Source organism: Sinohyriopsis cumingii, chromosome 17 (assembly GCF_028554795.1).
Source record: "Sinohyriopsis cumingii isolate HCF-2022 chromosome 17, ASM2855479v2, whole genome shotgun sequence".
Taxonomy (NCBI): domain Eukaryota; kingdom Metazoa; phylum Mollusca; class Bivalvia; order Unionida; family Unionidae; genus Sinohyriopsis; species Sinohyriopsis cumingii.
In genome coordinates, this window is record NC_142977.1 from 369,649 (window position 1) to 389,509 (window position 19,861).

Genomic DNA, 19,861 nt, shown 5'->3' on the forward strand with positions numbered 1-19,861 from the left:
TACAGATATTACTGTGAGAAATGTGACTATGGTTATCATAATCGAGAGCAACACAAGCATTGTGGATGGAAATGCCCAGGATGTTTGGCCTCTCCACCCTGTCTGAGCGAAGAACCAGTGCCTTGTTCGACTTGTCTGCGCACGTTTGCAGCTCTACCTGTTACCAACAACATTTGAAAACACAAGGTTCACAGAAGAAATGTGCTTGTCAACTCCTGAGATTGTGCCCTATGTGTAGACAAGGCATACGTACCAACAATGCCAAGGCACACGTATGTCGAAGAAAGAAAAAATGTCACATTTGTCACCACATCGTGGACTTGGAACACCAATGCTACGTGCAAAAATACCAACCCCCACCAGAGAAAGAGGACGGTCACAAGAAGAAAGGCAATTTCATCTTTTTCGATTTCGAATGCATGCAAGAGACTGGCATTCACATTCCTAATTTCTGCGTGGCTCATCGAGCGTGCGAGAAGTGCATTCAAGAACCTATCTTCAGTCATTGCCCTCACTGCAGCAAGATTCCTGGAGGACGTGAAAAAATCTTTCGGGGACCAAACACGTTAGCCGATTTTGCCCAATGGGTCTTAGACCCCATCGACAAGACGTGGAGCCAAGAGGACATCGAACGTTACGGAGATTGTCATCGTCATGCCACGGTGATGGCTCACAATTTCTCCGGATGCGATGGACAGTTTCTTTTGAGGTACTATACGGAACATGGCACCGAACGTCCTAAAGTGAATTTGAACGGAGCCAAAATCATTTTCATGCAAGTGGGACAAGTACAGTTTAAAGATTCGATGAGTTACTTGGCCATGCCTTTGAGCCGAATGCCTGAAACGTTTGGAATGACAGAAATGGCTAAAGGGTACTTTCCACACTTTTTCAATACGGAAGCCAATCAACATGCTGTTCTACCCCATTTGCCTGAGGCTCACTATTACGACCCCGACAACATGCGTACCGAACAACGAGAAGCTTTCTACGCTTGGCACCAAGCTCACGCCTCGGACCCTTTCGACTTTCAGGAAGAAATGTTAAAGTATTGTCGTTCCGACGTGGACATTTTACGGCGTTGCTGTGGAAAATTTCGAGAACTGTTCATGGAACACGGAGGGGTCGATCCTTTGAAAGAAGCTTGCACCATTGCCAAAGCGTGTTCCTTAGTGTACCGCCAACGATTCATGCCTGAAAACACCGTGGCTGTCATCAGTCCTAAAACGACCCACTATGTCAAGCGTCAATATTCGGTCAAAGCCCTACGTTGGTTACATTACTTGTGCGACAAGGAAGACAAATGGATTCAGCATGCCCGCAACGGAGGAGGCGAAAAGACCATCGGAACGTATTCGGTAGATGTCTGGGACTTAAAAAACCCCAAGATCGTGTACGAGTTTAACGGTTGCTTATTTCACGGATGTCCCCCGTCTGTTACCCTGACCGTGACACTAAAAATCAGTTTTCGCAACGAACCATGGAAGACTTGTACCAGGGCACTTGTCAGCGACGCCTAAAGTTAGAACAGCAAGGATACCAAGTGGTGGAAATGTGGGAACACGAGTACGATCACCGTTTGAAAACCGATCCCGAGTTTAAACGCCTCGTGGAAAGTTACCAGTTCATGGACCCGCTGAACCCGAGGGATAGTTTGTACGGAGGAAGGACCAATGCCACCTGTTTGCTGTACCAAGCCGACGAAGAGAAAGGAGAAGAAATCAAATACTTGGACGTGTGTTCGCTGTATCCCTACGTGTGCAAATATTGTCGCTTTCCTGTAGGGCACCCGCAATTGTTCACGGAACACATCGACCTGAAAAACATTCGACAATACGAAGGCTTGATCAAGTGTAAAGTTTTGCCTCCCACGAACCTATACCATCCCGTCTTACCTCACCATTGTCAAGGCAAACTGATGTTTCCATTGTGCCGTACTTGTGCCGGAACGTGCAACCAGGACCAACCTTGCCATCACAGCCAGGAAGAACGTGCCTTGACGGGAACCTGGGTCAGCGTGGAATTGTTCAAAGCTCTGGACATGGGATACCGACTGTTAGAAGTGTACGAAATTTGCCACTTTCCCAAGACACAACAGTACCACAAGGGTGACCCTACTCAGAAAGGCATTTTCGCCGACTACGTGGATGCCTTTTTGAAACTGAAACAAGAAGCCAGCGGCTATTCTTCCTGGTGTCACACTCCCGAAGACCAAATACAATTCAAAGAGAAATACTACGCACAAGAAGGCATCTCTTTAGACCACATCGAAAAAAGCGAAGGCAGGCGATCGTTTGCCAAAGTGATGTTAAATTGCTTGTGGGGTAAAATGGCACAACGGCCGTGTTTCCCCAAGACGGAATATTTGACAGAACCTTCCCGCTACTTCCAGATGATTCACGACAAAACCAAATACATGAAACACGTGGACGTCGTTCGAGAGGATTTGATCTTGGTCAATTACGAAGAAGATCTGGACTTTGTACAAGACGACCCCTTTGGAAATGTCATCATTGCGGCTTACGTGACAGCTCATGCTCGCTTAAAATTGTACGAAGCTTTAGAACTGTTAGAAGAACGCGCCCTGTACTTTGACACGAACAGTTGCATTTATATCCATCACCCGATTCAACAGCACCCTGACATCGAAGGAGACCGTTTAGGAGCCTGGACAGACGAGCATCCCGACGACAAGATTCTAAGTTTCGTCAGTGGTGGTCCCAAAAATTACGGCTACGAATACCGGGAGAAACAAGGAGAAGTGCACACGACGTGCAAAGTGAAAGGACTGACTCTGAATCCTCGTACCAGTCGAGTGGTCAACTTTGGGGTATTGAAAGAAGCCTTGCAATCGGGAGAGGATGGAAACTTTAAAGTGACCACCTATCAACCGAACAAGATTGTACGTTTACCCACTCACCACATCGTCAGTCGACCCTTGGAAAAAGTCTATCAAATTGTATACCAGAAGTGAGTGCGACTTCCCAATCACTTCACCTTACCGTACGGTCACGTCGGTATTGGTCTGTATATGAAAAGGAACCCTAGGCAAGATCGATAGTCCATTGTTCATTGAAGTAACTTACCATGTCGTTGACGAAGAAGAAACCAGACTGGTTAGGAGTCAAATGTTGGACATCACCGAGACCAGGGTTTTGAGCCTTGCACACAAGAGGTGGCCCAGTATGCACGAGAGTTATTCAAGGAAAAAAGTTACTTTTCAACCTGTGTTAGTGACGGTGCCAGAAGAACCCGTCACCCAGGACAGGACTGTCGTGGACAGGCCTGAAAGACCCTTTCGGGAGGACACTTGTGTGACCTTACCCCTACTATAGAACTGGTTAGAACATTACCCAAAACATGTTGTACAGACACTTGTGTTTATTCCACGTTCATGGTTATAATGTGCCTTTTATTCTTGTACTTAAGCCTTTGGCTTTTATGCATTTTTGTCTTTCGTATTCATGTTTGAAACATTCAATAAACGTGTTCTGAAAAAGTATATAAACTCTTGTCTTGTTTGTTTTTTCGTGTCACAAGTGACATTTCTCACACCATGGCTACCTCTGCTGTCTCTGCTCCCTCTTCCTCTACTGTCAAAGTCATCGACGAACACTTAGATCGTGCCAGTTGGGAAGCTTTGTATCTTCGCCATCCCTTTAACATGCTCATTGCTGGACCTAGCGGTTCAGGCAAAACCGAATTCGTCAAACGTTTGATCGAACATAAACATCATTTGATCGATCGACCCCCTCAACGAATCGTGTGGTGTTACAAAGAGTGGCAATCGGCGTACAGCCTCTTGCGAGAAAGTCAAGGCGATTCCATCGTGTTTGTGGAAGGCATTCCTAAAGAAGACGACGGCATCGTCTCTGACTCCCGTCTAACCCATTTGGTCATTTTCGACGACATGTTAGGAGAAGACGAAGAAGAAATTAAACTGTGGTTCACGCGCAAAGGGCATCACCGTAATGCCAGTGTCGTTTACATCACCCAAAATTTGTTTCAACAAAGTAAAGCCCATCGCACCATCAGTCTCAATGCGCATTACGTGGTCTTGTTTAAAACCCCTCGAGATAAATCGCAAGTGCAAGTCTTAGCCAAACAGTTAGGAACGCCTTGGCTGACTCAGGCGTACGACGATGCCACTCAAACTCCACACGCCTATTTACTCGTCGATTTGAAACCTACGACTCCCGAGGATTTGCGATTTCGTACCCACTTGTTTCACCACTGGTGCCAAGACGGAGGGCCTGTCCTGTACACGTCTCCGTCCTCGACTTCATTTCACTCCCCATAAAAAAATCTATAAAAACCTCAGACCCTTTTTCGTCTGTCTCACTCTCAGTGCGAACATGACGTCCCTTCAGTCGCATCTTCCCGTCATATTGATTCGTGCCTTGTATGGCATCAGTCGAGAAAAAGATCCACAAACACGAGCTCGTGTCTTAGAAGCTAGTCTCAAAGAAGTCTTACGATGGTTCACGGTGACGGCACGTCAATTACTCCAAGGAATCATTCAGATTCCTCATCAAACCAAACGCTTTTTCGATCGAAACAAAGTCGCTTTGGTCCAACTGGCCGATCCCCGCATCGACACTCAAACCAAAAAACAAATCATTTTGAAACCTGAAGGGAGCGGTACTCTAGGAGGGGTCATCATTCGCTCACTCTTAAGATGGGATCCTAATGCCCCCAAAGTTATACCCAAGACAAAAGTCCAACGAAGCCCCAAGAAGAAAAAGACCAGGTCCCCAAGGAGAACTTCTCCAGAGGCAGGACCCTCCTCTGACCAGACACCACCCCGGAAAAAGAAAAGAAGCCCCAAGAAAAAGAAAAGTCCACAGAAAACTAGTCGCAAGAGAGGCACTTCGGCCAGGACGCAACCTTACACTCGCAAACCACGACCTGCCACAGCGGTGACTGCGTCTCCGGCAGCTTCACGTTTGTCCACTTCTCCGTTAATGACACCCAGAACTGAAGAGTACTTGGAGACGTTGATCACACCAAGAACTTCTCCGTTGATGACCCCCAAAAGAACTTCCCCAGTGGCAGGACCTTCCAATTTAGTGTCAGTGGCTGCTGCTCACAAAGTACCTTCTCCCAAAATCAAAGTTCAAGAAAGATCGGGCATGTTACAAAGTTTACTGGATTTGTCCAAGCAAGAACTGGCTCGATTTAGTCCGTTGCGTACCCCTGCACGACGTGTCATGCCTGTCCTCAAACTGATACGACGTAAAGACAATCAGTGGCGACGCGTTCCAGTATAAAAAAGGCCTGTGAGCAACTCGGGTATCAGTGTTTTTTCGGTGCTCCTGAAGACTCAAAGATGTCACCCTCCAGAAAACCCCAAGGAAAGAAAAGGAAAGGACTGCCACCACGTTTAGCCAAACATGGGGACATGTTATCTGTCCTGTCCAAAGCTTCTCCACCCCTACGAAAAAAATTCATTCAAACGGCCTCCAAAGAGGTCATCGATACCGTGTGCGAATGTTGTTTGAACGTTTTGAAAGGCACGATCCCTTTGTCCAAACACCAGAAACAATGCTTAAGCAAACATCGTCACGTTCTTCGCCAAATGGTTCGAAAGAAAATTCCCATTCGTCAAAAAAAGAAGATGTTAGTGCAATGTGGAGGTATTTTACCTCTCTTGTTAGGCCCCATACTGAAAGGAGTCTTGGGAACCATGTTGGGAGGACTGGTGGGAGCAAGATAAAAAGGCCCTCGGAAGTCCCAAGATTTCAGAATCGACCCCTGACAACCCCATGGAAGGACGAAAACTAGCTTTAGTGCCTTACAAACGATGGATGGAATACCATCGGTGGCAAGAACAACGCACCCCGCATTTACCTCCCAATCCCCATTTGAGCGAGATGTCCCAGTTACAACACGAATTGCAGTCCTTGATGGATCGCCAAGATTTGTCCGAAACAGAAAAATCGCAAAAGTACGGTCAACTCTTGCAACGACTGCAACTCTTTCACCAGAAAGCTTTAGACGAAACAGCTCTACCCACTCTGAAAGATTTTAAGACCTTGATGAAAAGTCCAGCACCATCACCAGTACCAGTACCACTACCACCAGTACCAGTGACCAAGACAGAAAAAGGAGAAGAAGAGGAAGGGTTTCAAACTCCACCAGAAAAAGTACGCAAGTTAACAACACCACCTACCTCCAGAATTGGATGGATTAAAAAGATGAAGGCCACCCCTTCTTCCTCACAAGAGAAAAAGAAAGTGAAGACAGAAGTGAAGACAGAAGTGAAACAAGAACCGATATCCCCCGCTCAGACATCCGTCTCCTCTTCGACGCCTATTGCTGGCCGCACACGCAAAGCATTCCAATCCAAGAAAATACCCCAAGAGAAAAAGAGTAGCATCCTCCAAGAGTGGGTGTCTTATTAACACACCAACCAACACAAAAAAATGGAAAAAGTCTTAGCCAGCATTTACTACGATCCCTCGCATCCTGCAGGTTACGCAGGAGTTCAAAAATTGTATCGTGCTGCCAAAACGCGACTGAAAAGTCTCCGTTTACCTCAAGTGCAACGATGGTTACAAGAACAAGCTACCTACACTTTACACAAACCCATTCGACGCAAGTTTGCCAGAAGTCGCACCCGAGTGGAAGGCATCGATCATCAATGGCAAGCCGATTTAGCCGATGTCTCTCATTTGGCCAGCTACAATCGTGGTTACAAATATTTGTTTTGTGTCATCGACGTCTTTTCCAAATTTGCCTGGGTCGTGCCCTTGACTTCCAAATCGAGCAGCGAGTTAGTGCGAGCCCTGCAACGAGTGTTGAAACAAAGCGGTCGTCACCCTCTTCGATGGCAAACGGACAAAGGTACCGAATTTCTGAAACAAGCTTTCCAAAAAGAATTAAAGAAACGTGACATTCATTTTTTTACCACCGAGAATCCCGAAATCAAAGCCAGCATCGTGGAACGTTTTCAACGCACTTTGAAAGAACGCATGTGGAAATATTTTACGCATCACCACACTCTGAAGTACATCGACATCTTACCGCACCTGGTGCAAGCGTACAACCAATCTTACCATCGAAGCATCGGACGTGCCCCGCAAGACGTGACTCCCGAGAACGAAGTGTTGGTGTTTGAGCGCCTGTTTGGTACGTCCCCGACGAGGGCTGTCCCCAAGAAAAGTGGAGAGTTGGCCGTAGGAGATTGGGTGTGCATTGGCAAAACCAAACGCACTTTCGACAAAGGTTACTTACCTAACTGGACGACCGAATTGTTTCGCGTCACTGGACGAGTGCATGGCCGTCATCCTGCCGTCTATAAATTGGAAGACATGAACGGAGAAGTGCTCAAAGGAACGTTTTATTTGCCCGAGTTACAACGTGTCACCAAAAAAGAAGACGACGTGTACGACATCGAAAGCATTCTCGAACGCAGAACCCGTAAAGTGGGCAAACGACGTGTCAAAGAAGTCAAAGTACGTTGGAAAGGATATCCGCCCAGTTTTGATTCTTGGATCGACGCTTCGCAAGTCATCGACTATAAAAAGAAGTGACCATCATGCCTTTTCACACAGCAGACGCAGCTACGTCGACCACTCCTCCTTCCCCTAGTTCTTCTGTGCAAGATTTACAAAAACAACCCTCGTGGGTGTGGTGTGGAGAACGTGTGCCTAAAACGCAAATCGTCTTTTTCTGCCAAATCTTCGTGGTGTATTGTGTCATCGGGGCAGCCATCGCCAATTTGAGTTTGCAACAAGGAGACAAACAATTGTGGACCATTTTATTGAGCAGTTGCATCGGTTACCTGCTTCCTAATCCCTCCCTGAAATTCTCCTCGAACGGGAACCCCGGGAACCTTGTGTCCAGTGCCAGTGCCAGTCACCACTTCAATCACAACCAGAACCCCATTTTAGACGGAGACACGCCTCTGACGTCCAGTAACCCCTCGGACAGCCACAGAACTCTTGAATTATGAGTCACCAAAACCAATTTTACTTAACTTTACCCAGTGACAGTTCCATGGAGGTGTTTCCCAAGAACACGTTGTGCTGTTACACGGCCAAATTACCTCAAGCCATCCAGTTAGATCACGAAGCCCATTGGGAAGTGGCTTTAGTAGAAATGATTCACCCGACCCAAGTCCTCAATGTCCTTCCCAATCAAATTTTTTTTGATGTGGAAGTTCATGACGAGCAAATGCAACAGTGGATGGATAGCAATGTCAAATATGACAAGAAAACCCGTACACAAAAGTACACCACCTATCACTTGTTCATTCCCCCAGGCTATTATTTTAGTGGTCAACATTTGGTCAGCACCATAACCTCCAGGTTTAATGTCGTGTTTCTGAAAGCTTTGGAGCATGTCAACAAAAGTGTCACCATGGAGTACCACAAAGCAGCTCGTCGCTTCTTGATGAAATTTGAACGGAGTAAAATCCTGTCCATTTTATTTTGTCCTGAATTGTTTGACATGTTGGGCGGAGACATGGACATGAGAAAGACCATGCTCAAGAAAAACGAATTACCCATCGTTTACGACAACGAGTCTTTTAGCAAGTTATTTCGTGCCCCGGTAGAACTGAACCAAGGACTGAATTTGATGTTCGTGTATTCCGATGTGGTGGAGTACAACGTGGTGGGACACACCTCCGTACCGTTACTGCGTGTCATTAATTTCAAAGTGGATTCTGTCACGAACGCTGACGAGGAAGGTGGAAACACTTACCACGTCCACCGCGAATTTGTCCATCCTCACTATTTGCCTGTCAGCAAGTCGTATTTGGACACGGTCAACATTGCTATAAAAGGAGATCTGGGACAAAATATTCCATTAAACCAAAGGAAAAGTCACGGTGAAACTCCATTTTCGAAAACGGTTCTCTCACGACTCGTAAGTAAGTCATGTATCCAGTGTACCGAGGGGTTGCTCGACAGCGAGGACACGGTTTAGGAGACATGTTAAAATCGGCCTTTCGTTCGGTGGCCCCAGTGTTGAAACCGATGGTGACACGCGGATTGCACGCCTTGAAAGAAGCGGCACTGACGCAAGGCAAAGAATTTCTCCAAAATGTCATCATCGACAAACAAAACCCTAAAGAAGCCTTCATGAGGGCAGGCAAAAATGTCTTGCTGCAAACGGGCAGAGACATTTTAGGCCAACGAGAAACACCTATAAATGCCCTGCACGCTACCGAGTCAGGCATTCAGCAAGGACAAGGCAGAAAGAGACGACGAAGAAAACACCCTTTCACCAGACTTCAAGCGAGAAAGGCCAAGAAAAGAAGAACCGTTCGAGACTGAGTCGTTTTCGATTATTGAAAAAAAAGAGACAAAAAAATGATGCACCGAGAATCTTGGGCTTGTTCCAAGACGGAACTGGATCTGTTTGCCATGCCCCCCACGATGATGACGATGCAAGAATCCCAGTGGGTGGAATTTCACCCCGTCTCCTCACTGACCGATTCCGCTCCCATCGAGTTTGAAATCAAAGGACAGCCCGAAGATTACATCGATCTGAATAGCAGTTACTTGTACCTGAAAGTCAAAATTCTAGATAAGACTGGAGGTGCTATAAACGATGAAGCAGTAGCTCCCGTCAACAATTTCATGCATTCCTTGTTCAGTGGAGTGGACTTGTACTTGAATAACAAACTGGTCAGTAGCAGCATGGATACTTACCCTTATCGTGCCTACCTGGAAAATCTCTTGACGTACGGAATAGATGCCAAGAACACTCATCTCAATGCCTGTGTGGTATGGGAAGCTGACGAACCTACCAAGTTTGAAATATTGGAAACTGATGAAAAGAAAGACAACAATGATGGATTTGTAGAACGAAGAAAGAGAATCACGGGAGCCGACACAAGTTTAGAACTGATGGATCGTTTGCATTTGGACATGTGGTTGTAAGAAAAGTATTTGCTGAACGGGGTGGATGTCCGCCTGAGACTGAATCGTAGCAGTGCCGCTTTCCATTTGATGGCTGATAGTGATGGTTACAAAACCAAAATCCTAGAAGCCAGACTCTACGTACGCCGTGTGGAAGTGTTACCTAAAGTGGGAAACGACATCAGTCAGACGTTGAGTAGAACGACTGCCAAGTATCCCATACGACGCGTGGAAGTGAAAACTTTCACCATTCCAAGGACAGTTACCCAAACGTTTGATCATTGGTATCGTCGAGAATACAGCCTTCAACGGAGCTGCCGAAAAAAATCCTTTCTACTTTCAACACTTTGGCGTGTCCAAAATCGAAGTCAGTCGCGATGGCAAGACCTTGTGTACCCGACCTTTCGAACCTGACTTTACCAAGAAGAATTACTTGAGATCGTACTTGTCCTTGTACGAAGCCACCGGACAGTTAGGAACCAATACCAGTCACGGTATTACGTACGAGGATTATGCAGGAGGCTACGCTTTGTGGGCTTTCGATTTCACTCCAGACCAAGGCAGCGACGAGGGACATTTCCACCCTATAAAATCCGGCCAGATTCGTGTGGAAATTCAGTTTAAAGACCGAGACCCTGATGAAACGGTGAACGTCATCCTGTATGCAGAATTCGATAATACCATAGAAATCAATAGTTTGAGAGAAGTCATCCTAGATTACTAGAAACCATGGAAGACTGTTATACCTCTTTACCTTGTGGAGAAACTTTTAGTGTTGGATTATTGTTAAAAAATGTTAGAGTTCTTTTTGTTTAGTGTTAAGTGATTTTTGAATAAAAAATGTGTTTTGAAAAAAATTGTTTGATGTTATATTGTTGGATTATTGTTAAAAATGTTAGAGTTGTTGTTTAGTGTTAAGTGATTTTTGAATAAAAAATGTTGTGTTTTGAAAAAATGCCTTTGTCTTTTGTTTAGCTATAAGAATGTTGGATTGATGCTCTTTCATTTCTTACTATCCCTCTCATAACACTCACTAAACGTTGCGACTCAAAAACCGTGTGGGGGATGTTTTCCTTCACGTCCGCGCTTTGACTTTAAGAACCGGGTTATTTCCAGTCTAACCATCCATTGTCGACTCATCATCCTAAGAAGATGTGCTCCAAACTAGCTAAACTCAACGAAGCCTACGTGAATTTGCATAGGGTCAGACACAGTCTGATACCGAAGCCAGAAGAAATAGAGAATGTGAGAATGTTAAAAATCACTGAAGACCTGATAGAAGAGCTCTTCAGAGAAGAAATGAACAGGGAAAAAGAAGAATGGACAGAGAAGTACAGACTTCAGAGACAGCAGCAACAACAACAACAACAAGAGCAGCAGCAGCAGCAACCTGAACCTGACAGAGGCTTTGTCGATTGCCGTATCGACACCAAAGAGTTCTTCTTTTCTTTCCGAAGAAGCAGACCTATCGCCAGAAAGTCTATCCTCAGAGGACATCGCATTCTTAGAAACTAAAAAAAGAATGCCACAGCAAACAAAAAAAACAGCCCTTTTCAGGGCTACCCCAATACTCTAGAAAAGAAATAACGATCGATTTGCCAATGTATGTAGGTAGAGTAGTGTGAAAATAAACACTAACTCTTTTTTAAAAAATGTGAGGGTATGTGTTTGTGTGTTAGTAAGTAAGTTGGTATGAATAGTAGATTAAAATCATGGTTTTTTTTGGTGTTTGAGGTGTATATTTGGAGTTAGATTGGATTGCTTTGCGTATGTGGATAGTCTAATGAAGTGATTTATAAAAAATTTTAAAATAGTGATGGGTAGCATAAAAAAGTGAGTGAGTGTTTCTTTTAGGTCCGCGCGTTGTAGTTTTTGGTCATGATGTAGGTAACATCAATTTTATGTTTTTTAGGGGGATGTTTTCCTTCACGTCCGCGCTTTCACTATAAATTGAAACTCGCTGGGCAGTCTAGCTACCCTTGTTGATTGATCAACACCAAAAATGAACACGAGACTGTCTAAACTGTTGGAACTTCATGTGCATCTGGAATATGCCAGGTGCCTGTTCAATGAACTGGCCGCGGAAGCCATTGTGGAGGAGGGAAGGATAAGAGAGGAGGAGGAAAGAAGAAAAAAAGAAGAGGAGGAGAGAAGATATAAAGAAGAAGAAGAAGAGGAAAGAAGATACAAAGAGGAGGAGAGAAGAAACAAAGAAGAGGAGGAGGAGAAGGAAAAGAAGAGAAGAAGAATAAATTTCAGAATCCCAGAGAGCGAAAATTGGGATTCTGAAGCGACATATCCTGCCTCTGCTCTCTCCCCCAAAAAAGTAAAAAGTAACTGGGGGATAAGATGTGTATGTGGCGCCAGGCCTGGAAGGTGCCACCATTAACCAGGTGTCCATGAAGTTCCAAAAACACAGCCCTTTTCAGGGCTACCCAATACTCTAGAAAAGAAATAACCATCAATTTGCTAATGTGTAGGTAGAGTAGTGTGAATATAAACACTAACTCTTTTCTAAGATAGTGTGAGGGTATGTGTTTGTGTGTTGTTGCTTATAAGAGCTAAGGTATGTTTGTGTGAATAGTAGATTATGGGTTTCTTTATTGTTTCTTAGCGTATGTGAAGAGTATAGTTTGGGTTTTGTAACCGCTCACGTACGATTGTGTGGATAGTAGATTATGGATTTTGTTTATTGTTTCTTAGCGTATGTGGAGAGTATAGTTTGGGTTTTGTAACCGCTCACGTACGATTGTATGGATAGTAGATTATGGATTGTTTATTGTTTCTTAGCGTATGTGTTTGTCTGTTTGTGTTTGTGTGTTTGTGTTTGTACCCGCTCACGTACGATTGTGTGGATAGTAGATTATGGATTTGTTTATTGTTTCTTAGCGTATGTGAAGAGTATAGTTTGGGTTTTGTAAGCGCTAACGTACGATTGTGAGGATAGTAGATTATGGGTTTTGTTTACTGTTTCTTAGCGTATGTGTTTGTGTGTTTGTGTTTGTGTGTTTGTGTTTGTACCCGCTCACGTACGATTGTGTGGATAGTAGATTATGGATTTGTTTATTGTTTCTTAGCGTATGTGTTTGTGTGTTTGTGTGTTTGTGTTTGTACCCGCTCACGTACGATTGTGTGGATAGTAGATTATGGATTTGTTTATTGTTTCTTAGCGTATGTGGAGAGTATAGTTTGGGTTTTGTAAGCGCTCACGTACGATTGTGAGGATAGTAGATTATGGATTTTGTTTATTGTTTCTTAGCGTATGTGTTTGTGTGTTTGTGTTTGTGTGTTTGTGTTTGTACCCCCTCACGTACGATTGTGTGGATAGTAGATTATGGATTTGTTTATTGCTTCTTAGCGTATGTGGAGAGTATAGTTTGGGTTTTATTATATGAAATGAAAAAGTAGGGGATGTTTTCCTTCACGTCCGCGCATTGTTTGGTCATGATCTACGTAAGATCAATTTTACGTTTTAGGGGGATGTTTTCCTTCACGTACGCGCTTTAAGTATAAGAACCCACAGTATTCGTCGTTCAAACCATTCTGCAAAGAATAAAAAAAGAAGATGGCTTCTAACCAAATGGACAAAATACAAACATTACAAGACGTTTTAGACAACTTAGGAATGATGGAGCAGATGTTGATAAGACTGGTTGAAGACCATTATTCCTATAGTCCCCATCGTGTAAAGATGGAAATTAATAACTTAAAAAAGGTAAAGGACAAGATTAGTGGTGCCATGAAAGAGATAAAGGAGGAGAAGGAGGATGAAGAGGAAAGAATAAGAATAAGCAAATGGAAAGAAAAGATTGAAAAAGAAGAAGAAAATGAGAAGAGGAAGAAAGAAGAGGAGGAAGAGAAGAAGAAAGAAGAGCAGGAGAAAAAAAAGAAAGAAAAGAAGAGAAAGAGTGTTGGAGATAAAATAAGAACTTGGTGGAGAAAAAGAAGAAACTAGAAGCAGAAGAAAACCCAAAGGCCCTTTTCAGGCCAGCCATATTTCTCGAAAAGAGATAGCCTTTCCATTGCCTACCCCTTTTTTTAAATTAAAATTTAAAAAAACTTTAAAAAAAAAAAAAAAAAATCCCAAAAGCCCAAACTCTATTCCCCATGTTAATTTCCCTTGTCCCTAGACAGACCCAAACTCTATGTTAAATTCCCATTGTCCCTAGAGTTGCCCACGATTTTTCTCCATGTTAAATTTCCCTTGACGCTAGAGTTGCCCAAGGGGTCTTGTAATGCTAATTCCCATTGACGGTAAAGTGGCCCACTTAACTACTTATATATATATATATATATATATATATATATATATATATATATATATATATATATATATATATGTGTGTGTGTCTGTGTATATATATATATATATGTGTGTGTGTGTGTATGTGTGTGTGCGTGTGTGTGTGTGTGTGTGTTTAATGGATTTATAACTTAGCTTGAATAAATGTTTAGTCATATCGCTACGTTGTCTGCAATGTGGCAGTTTATAGTGACGTCTAGCACTGGGGAATCATGCCACATATATATAGCATGATGTCCCACCCAGTCCCATTATCTTGACACCAGGCCGACCAATCCTAACACTACCCTCTTAATGCTGAACTCCTAGCGAGGCAGCTGTTTGTACCGTTTTTTAAAAGTCTTTCTTATAACTTGACCTAGGCTCGAACCCGCAAATCAAGATAAACATCAAAAGGAATGTTTTTCGACTCCTGGAAACAATTGAGATTTAAAATACAAATTCCCATTTTACTGTTGTTCCAAATCTTTTGAAAACAATAAGGATATTAACTGGATTTTCTGTTCTGTCATGCAGCATATTTGTCTTTCCTACATTTGTGTAAATTTGTATTTTTTGTTATTGTACATTTGTGTGCATTTGTATTTTGTGTTTTTGTATATTTGTGAATATTTTTCTTCTCAGCATGGCGAACAAAAGAGTGATGATAATTGATACTGACGCTGGAGTTGACGACGCTAACGCCATTTTGATGGCCTTGAGTTACCCAGGTGTCGACGTCGTTGGCATAACAACAGTGTCGGGAAATATCCTCGTCAAACAAGTGACTCTTAATGTACTCAGGGTCTTGAAGGTCGCTAACCGTACGGATGTGAGTATTACATTATATTTAGCATCATTTGTGTTTTGTTTTCTTTTTTAAGTTCTGTTTTTTTTTTACTTTACTGACATTGTCTAAGATATGTTGTCTTGCATTCTCGCTTGTGCATGTATGCATGCACATTGACAGAGTGGACCGCCAATACACGATGCAGCTGACATATGCATTTTGTGCTCCTACCAGCCTTGCATTATTGTGTGTGTGTGTGTGCGTGTGTGTGTGTATGTGTGTGTGTGTGTGTCTGTGTGTGCGCGCTTGTGTGTGTGTGTGTGTGCTTGAGTGAAAATTCATTCATGAATGCAAGGATTATATCACCATATTTCGTGAATATTTGATCCGCATTAGTTCATTCTGACATTCTTTTAAAAATTACAGACTATTAATCATCCATTTTTGTTGCTGACTTTAGTTTTTCGGCTGAACAGTCTTTTAAGTTGTGTAAATTGTATACTGAAATACAAATTATATTAATACTATCATAAATAAACATAAGAAACAATCCTGATAAGAAATCAAACTTTTATTGAAGATTCCCGTATATTATGGCTGTGAGGAGTCCCTTTTAGGTGTCAGAAAGCTGAACGGTATCCACTACCACGGAACGGATGGATTAGGGGACGTGCCAGATCCATCCTCACTCGACAGAGAGCATCTCAAGGATGAGCACGCTGTGCAGGCGCTTCTGCGCATGTCAAAACAGTTTGAAGGTAGGTCTTCACATATCGGTCACTCCATACCCACCTCTAATTTAGTATGTGCATAGTACGTATCCAGGCAACTCTTGAACACCCAGCACATCAGTTAGATAGTTATGTATCCGTCGCTATGATTGAGTGTATACAAGAAGTGTTTTTCATGGACTGACGTCACATTTATATTCATGCATTATCTGTTGAGCCAAACAGAAAAAACCAAGCCTTCACAAAGTAAATAACTTTCAACAGGCTCATTCAGACATGTTCCGGTCCCCAATGTAGATTCGCGTCATGTCTATATATTTAGCGGTCAATGGCACTTCCAATATACGATAAACCTCGTCATCGCAATTTTCAGACATATCCTACCACCATCATGTCTTTACGTAGGCTCCCTATCCTATTTTTACCTCTAGTGCAATCATTTACCCTGATTTCACTATGTTTATCCAATGAGGACTTAGCTGCCTTTTTATGTTGTTGAACAACAGAGAGGGTGAACAGATCACATGCTGGAAGGTCTATTTATGAAAAATAAAGCTTCCTACGAAATTTAAAAATACAAGATCAATAACGTCAAAACAAAGCCTCTAACTGACCGAGAGTTTCTCTAATTGGGTTAGTTTATTTTGTTACTCTATCTTTCTCGTTCGTGTTTTTCAAACTTCGTGTGTGTGTTTTGTTTACCCATCGAGAAACTCATTTGTGGTCGCACCCTCTCTGCTGCTATAGTGTGTGATTAGTTTAATCATTATTATATCAGTCTCACTACTAAAGATTTGATTAAGATCTATACGATATCGTGATCGAGGATCATGTAAATCCTTCGTGATAAATCCGCGTGGGGTAGATTGTGTTTTTGAAAAGAAGTTTTTGAACTTGATCATATCCATATACCCTGAACACCAAGTCTGATGAATGTTTCGCAGAGTATGTGTATCAAATCCATTAAAAACAACTTAAATATTACAGTTATTTCTGATCACTTTAGGTGTTTGTGTATATCGATGAGTAACATCGGTATTTTTATGCCTGCTTCGAGAAAATATCCGAGACAGATCTGATTGTTTATCCAGCATCATATCATCGTATACTACGAGATTATTAATAAATCGTTTGAGGTTATCTACAGATGGGGCTTCATCAATATGGGTGATAAAATTCATAATATCATTACCGTCCTCGTCCAACAATTTTGCATTTTCATTAAAAAATTTAAGTCCATCGTAACATCTCTAATCATCTACGGATAGAGCTTCTAAATATAACTTATCCCACGTAAGCATCTCGTTATCAGATTAACTAATAATTACGTCTTACCAGACCCATGATAATTGATCTGATTTTGGTATCGCTGGATAATGTTTTACTGGTTTTTGCTTTCGTGTCGCTGAGAAATCAATGACATCTATGTCAAACAAATATAATAAATAATATGGATTTATATTGTGTTCGATGAAGAGCATCCAACCCCGCAAGTGGATTAACAAAAATCACAACAAAAAATAAAAAGCGTGCACTTACAGGTAACTGTGCAAAAGGTGATACAAAAAGATGCAAATTTATTTCGTCTCGTAAGAAGACAGGTGATGATATCGCTGCTTCGTTAGGAAAATTACCAGGAGCTCCATGGGCTAAGTATCCAGGAGAAAAACTTCTTCCTGGATATAATTATTATGGTCCTGGAACTCGACCTGATATTCGACTTGACGAACGAGATCAACGAAGACATAGAGATTATCCAATAAATGCTATTGAACCTGTCTCTATGGATTTAGTATGTACAATCGTGATGAAGAGTGCACCAAAGTCATGTGAACTTGATCCAATTTCAACATCACTGATGCTTGAGTGCTTAGATCCAGTATTGTCTTCACAAACTGATGTTTAATACCTCTCTCTCATCCGGGGAATTCCCATCATTTTTCAAAACTGCCATTGTAAAGCCTCTGCTGAAGAAACCAACACTAGACCATAACGATTAAAAGAACTACCGCCCAATTTCTAATCTCCCATTCATATAAGAAATCTTAGAAAACGTTATTCTGTCCCAACTTGTATCTCATCTGAGTTCAAACAGACTTTTAAGCAATGTACAATCTGCATATCGCCCTTGCCACAGTACTGAAACTACTCTTCTGAAAGTAGTTCATGACCTTCTCTCTGCTTTGGATAGCGGAAGGATTACAGTCATTACCCTCCTTGATTTGTCGGCAGCATTTGAAACAATATACCATGATATATTACTTCAATGTCACCAGCACGTATTTGACATTCATGATACAGCCTTACTGTGGTTTAGGTCCTATCTGGTCAACAGTGCACAACTTTTCTCTGCAAATGGAATACACTCCAGCCCAGTTAATCTATGTTGTGGTGTTCCACAGGGGTCTGTTCTGAGACCTGTTCTCTTCATTATATGCACTCAGCCCCTCTCAACTGTCATAGATCATCATCCACTGTCTCACCAATTGTACGCAAACGACACCCAAATATACAAATCTAGCCACCCAACTGAAGTTGATGCTACTATCCAAGGTGTAGAGAGGTGCATTTCTGGTGTGAAATCATGGATGATATGTAACAAGCTACAGATGAATTATTATAAAACTGAGGCCATTCTGATCACAACACAAAGACATTTCCAGTCACATCCTTTATCTCAAACAATAAATATCAGCAACACCAACATTAAATGCTCACAGTCAGTACGAAACCTATGTGTCACTCTGAACAGTACTCTCGCGTTGCACCAACATGCCTTGCATATCTTGAGCTAAGACGCATCAGCTCCATTCGCAAATGTCTTTCAGTTGATGCCACTAAAACACTTGTATGTTCACTAGTACTATCAAGACTAGATTATTGTAACTCAATTCCGTCTTGTTCATCTCAATATCTACTTCAGAAACTTAAAAAATTTCAAAACACAGCTAATCGGATCATACTTAGAGTACCACGATCAGAGCACACCTCCCCAGAGGATCTGTACCATACACTGGTTATCCATTCGATCCAGAATCAAACACAAAATTTGTTCTCTGTGCTAGTTTCACTGACGGACTCTAGTCCAACATACCCATCCGACCGGATATATATGTACATACCAGCAAGATACGTATGCTCCTCTTCTGACAATATTATACTCAATTATTCCCACTACGAAAACGAAATCATATGGACAACGTTCTTTTGCATATCAGGGCAGAGCAGCGTCGAATGAATTGCCCACTGAATTTAGACACAAAGACACAATGATCCCATTCAAGATTGATCTTTAAACACTTACTTCGACTGCAAGACCAAACGTAAAGATCTAATAATGTTCCCTACCTTAAATATCTACAGTTTGTTTGTATGTTTTCTAATTTCATGGTGTTTGTTTTCTGTAATAATATCATTATATATGTTTCTTATGTTATATGTGTTGTCTAATGTTGTAAAGCGCTTAGTGTTTCTAAAGAGTAGGCGCTATACAAAGTCCTCATTAATTTGTATTAGTATTATTATTATTATTATTATTATTTATATTATCAAGCGTAGCGTATACAAATAAACATTTACAACAACGACATATTGCCGATGTGAAGTTGATTCACTCGTTAAATTCCATAGAAAATAAATCTTTCAGAGAATCATTAGCTAATTGGTTGATAAGATCTGCGATGAAAGGTAAACTAGCATTAAAGGCCGATAATTATTCAACCGATTATTATTATTATAATGAAATCGATTTAATATAGCTCAAACAGATATTTGAGGGGTAAAGAAGCGATTAGTAAACTTGTTGATTGCTGATGCAGTAAAGGTTACACGTTTTACTGCTGCAAATTGGTTAGCACGACAGACAATATCGCAAATGTACCTACCACCACTTGAAAAGATTCAGCATGCATATTTTGATGTCAGCACTCCTAATGAAGTTCATCAAGTAGATATTGTATTTTTACCAAACGATACCATTAAAATTGGTAGACGTTAATCACGTACATACAAATGTGCGTTAACTGTCGTTGATGTTGCAAGTAGATATAAAAAAGCAGAACCACTATCAACTAAAACAACAGCCGAAGTTGTATCTGCTTTTGAAAGAAGTTATCAACGAGGCCCCTTGCGATGGCCCAGGTACTACAGGTTGCTCATAGCAAGGAATTTCTTGGTGCAGTATCAT

The 19,861-nt window shown here is 42.0% G+C and overlaps 1 protein-coding gene across 1 annotated transcript in view; it reads left to right on the plus strand.

Annotated features, from left to right (window-relative positions):
* LOC149777627 (nucleoside hydrolase-like) overlaps positions 1-19,861 on the plus strand; it is an 85,781-nt gene that overhangs the window by 16,694 nt on the left and 49,226 nt on the right. Inside the window, exons 2-3 of the mRNA XM_089938684.1 lie at positions 14,800-14,986; positions 15,525-15,702. Of these exons, the coding sequence (XP_089794810.1) occupies positions 14,801-14,986; positions 15,525-15,702 (364 nt within the window). The 5' untranslated portion in view covers position 14,800. The remainder of the gene's footprint in view (positions 1-14,799; positions 14,987-15,524; positions 15,703-19,861) is intronic.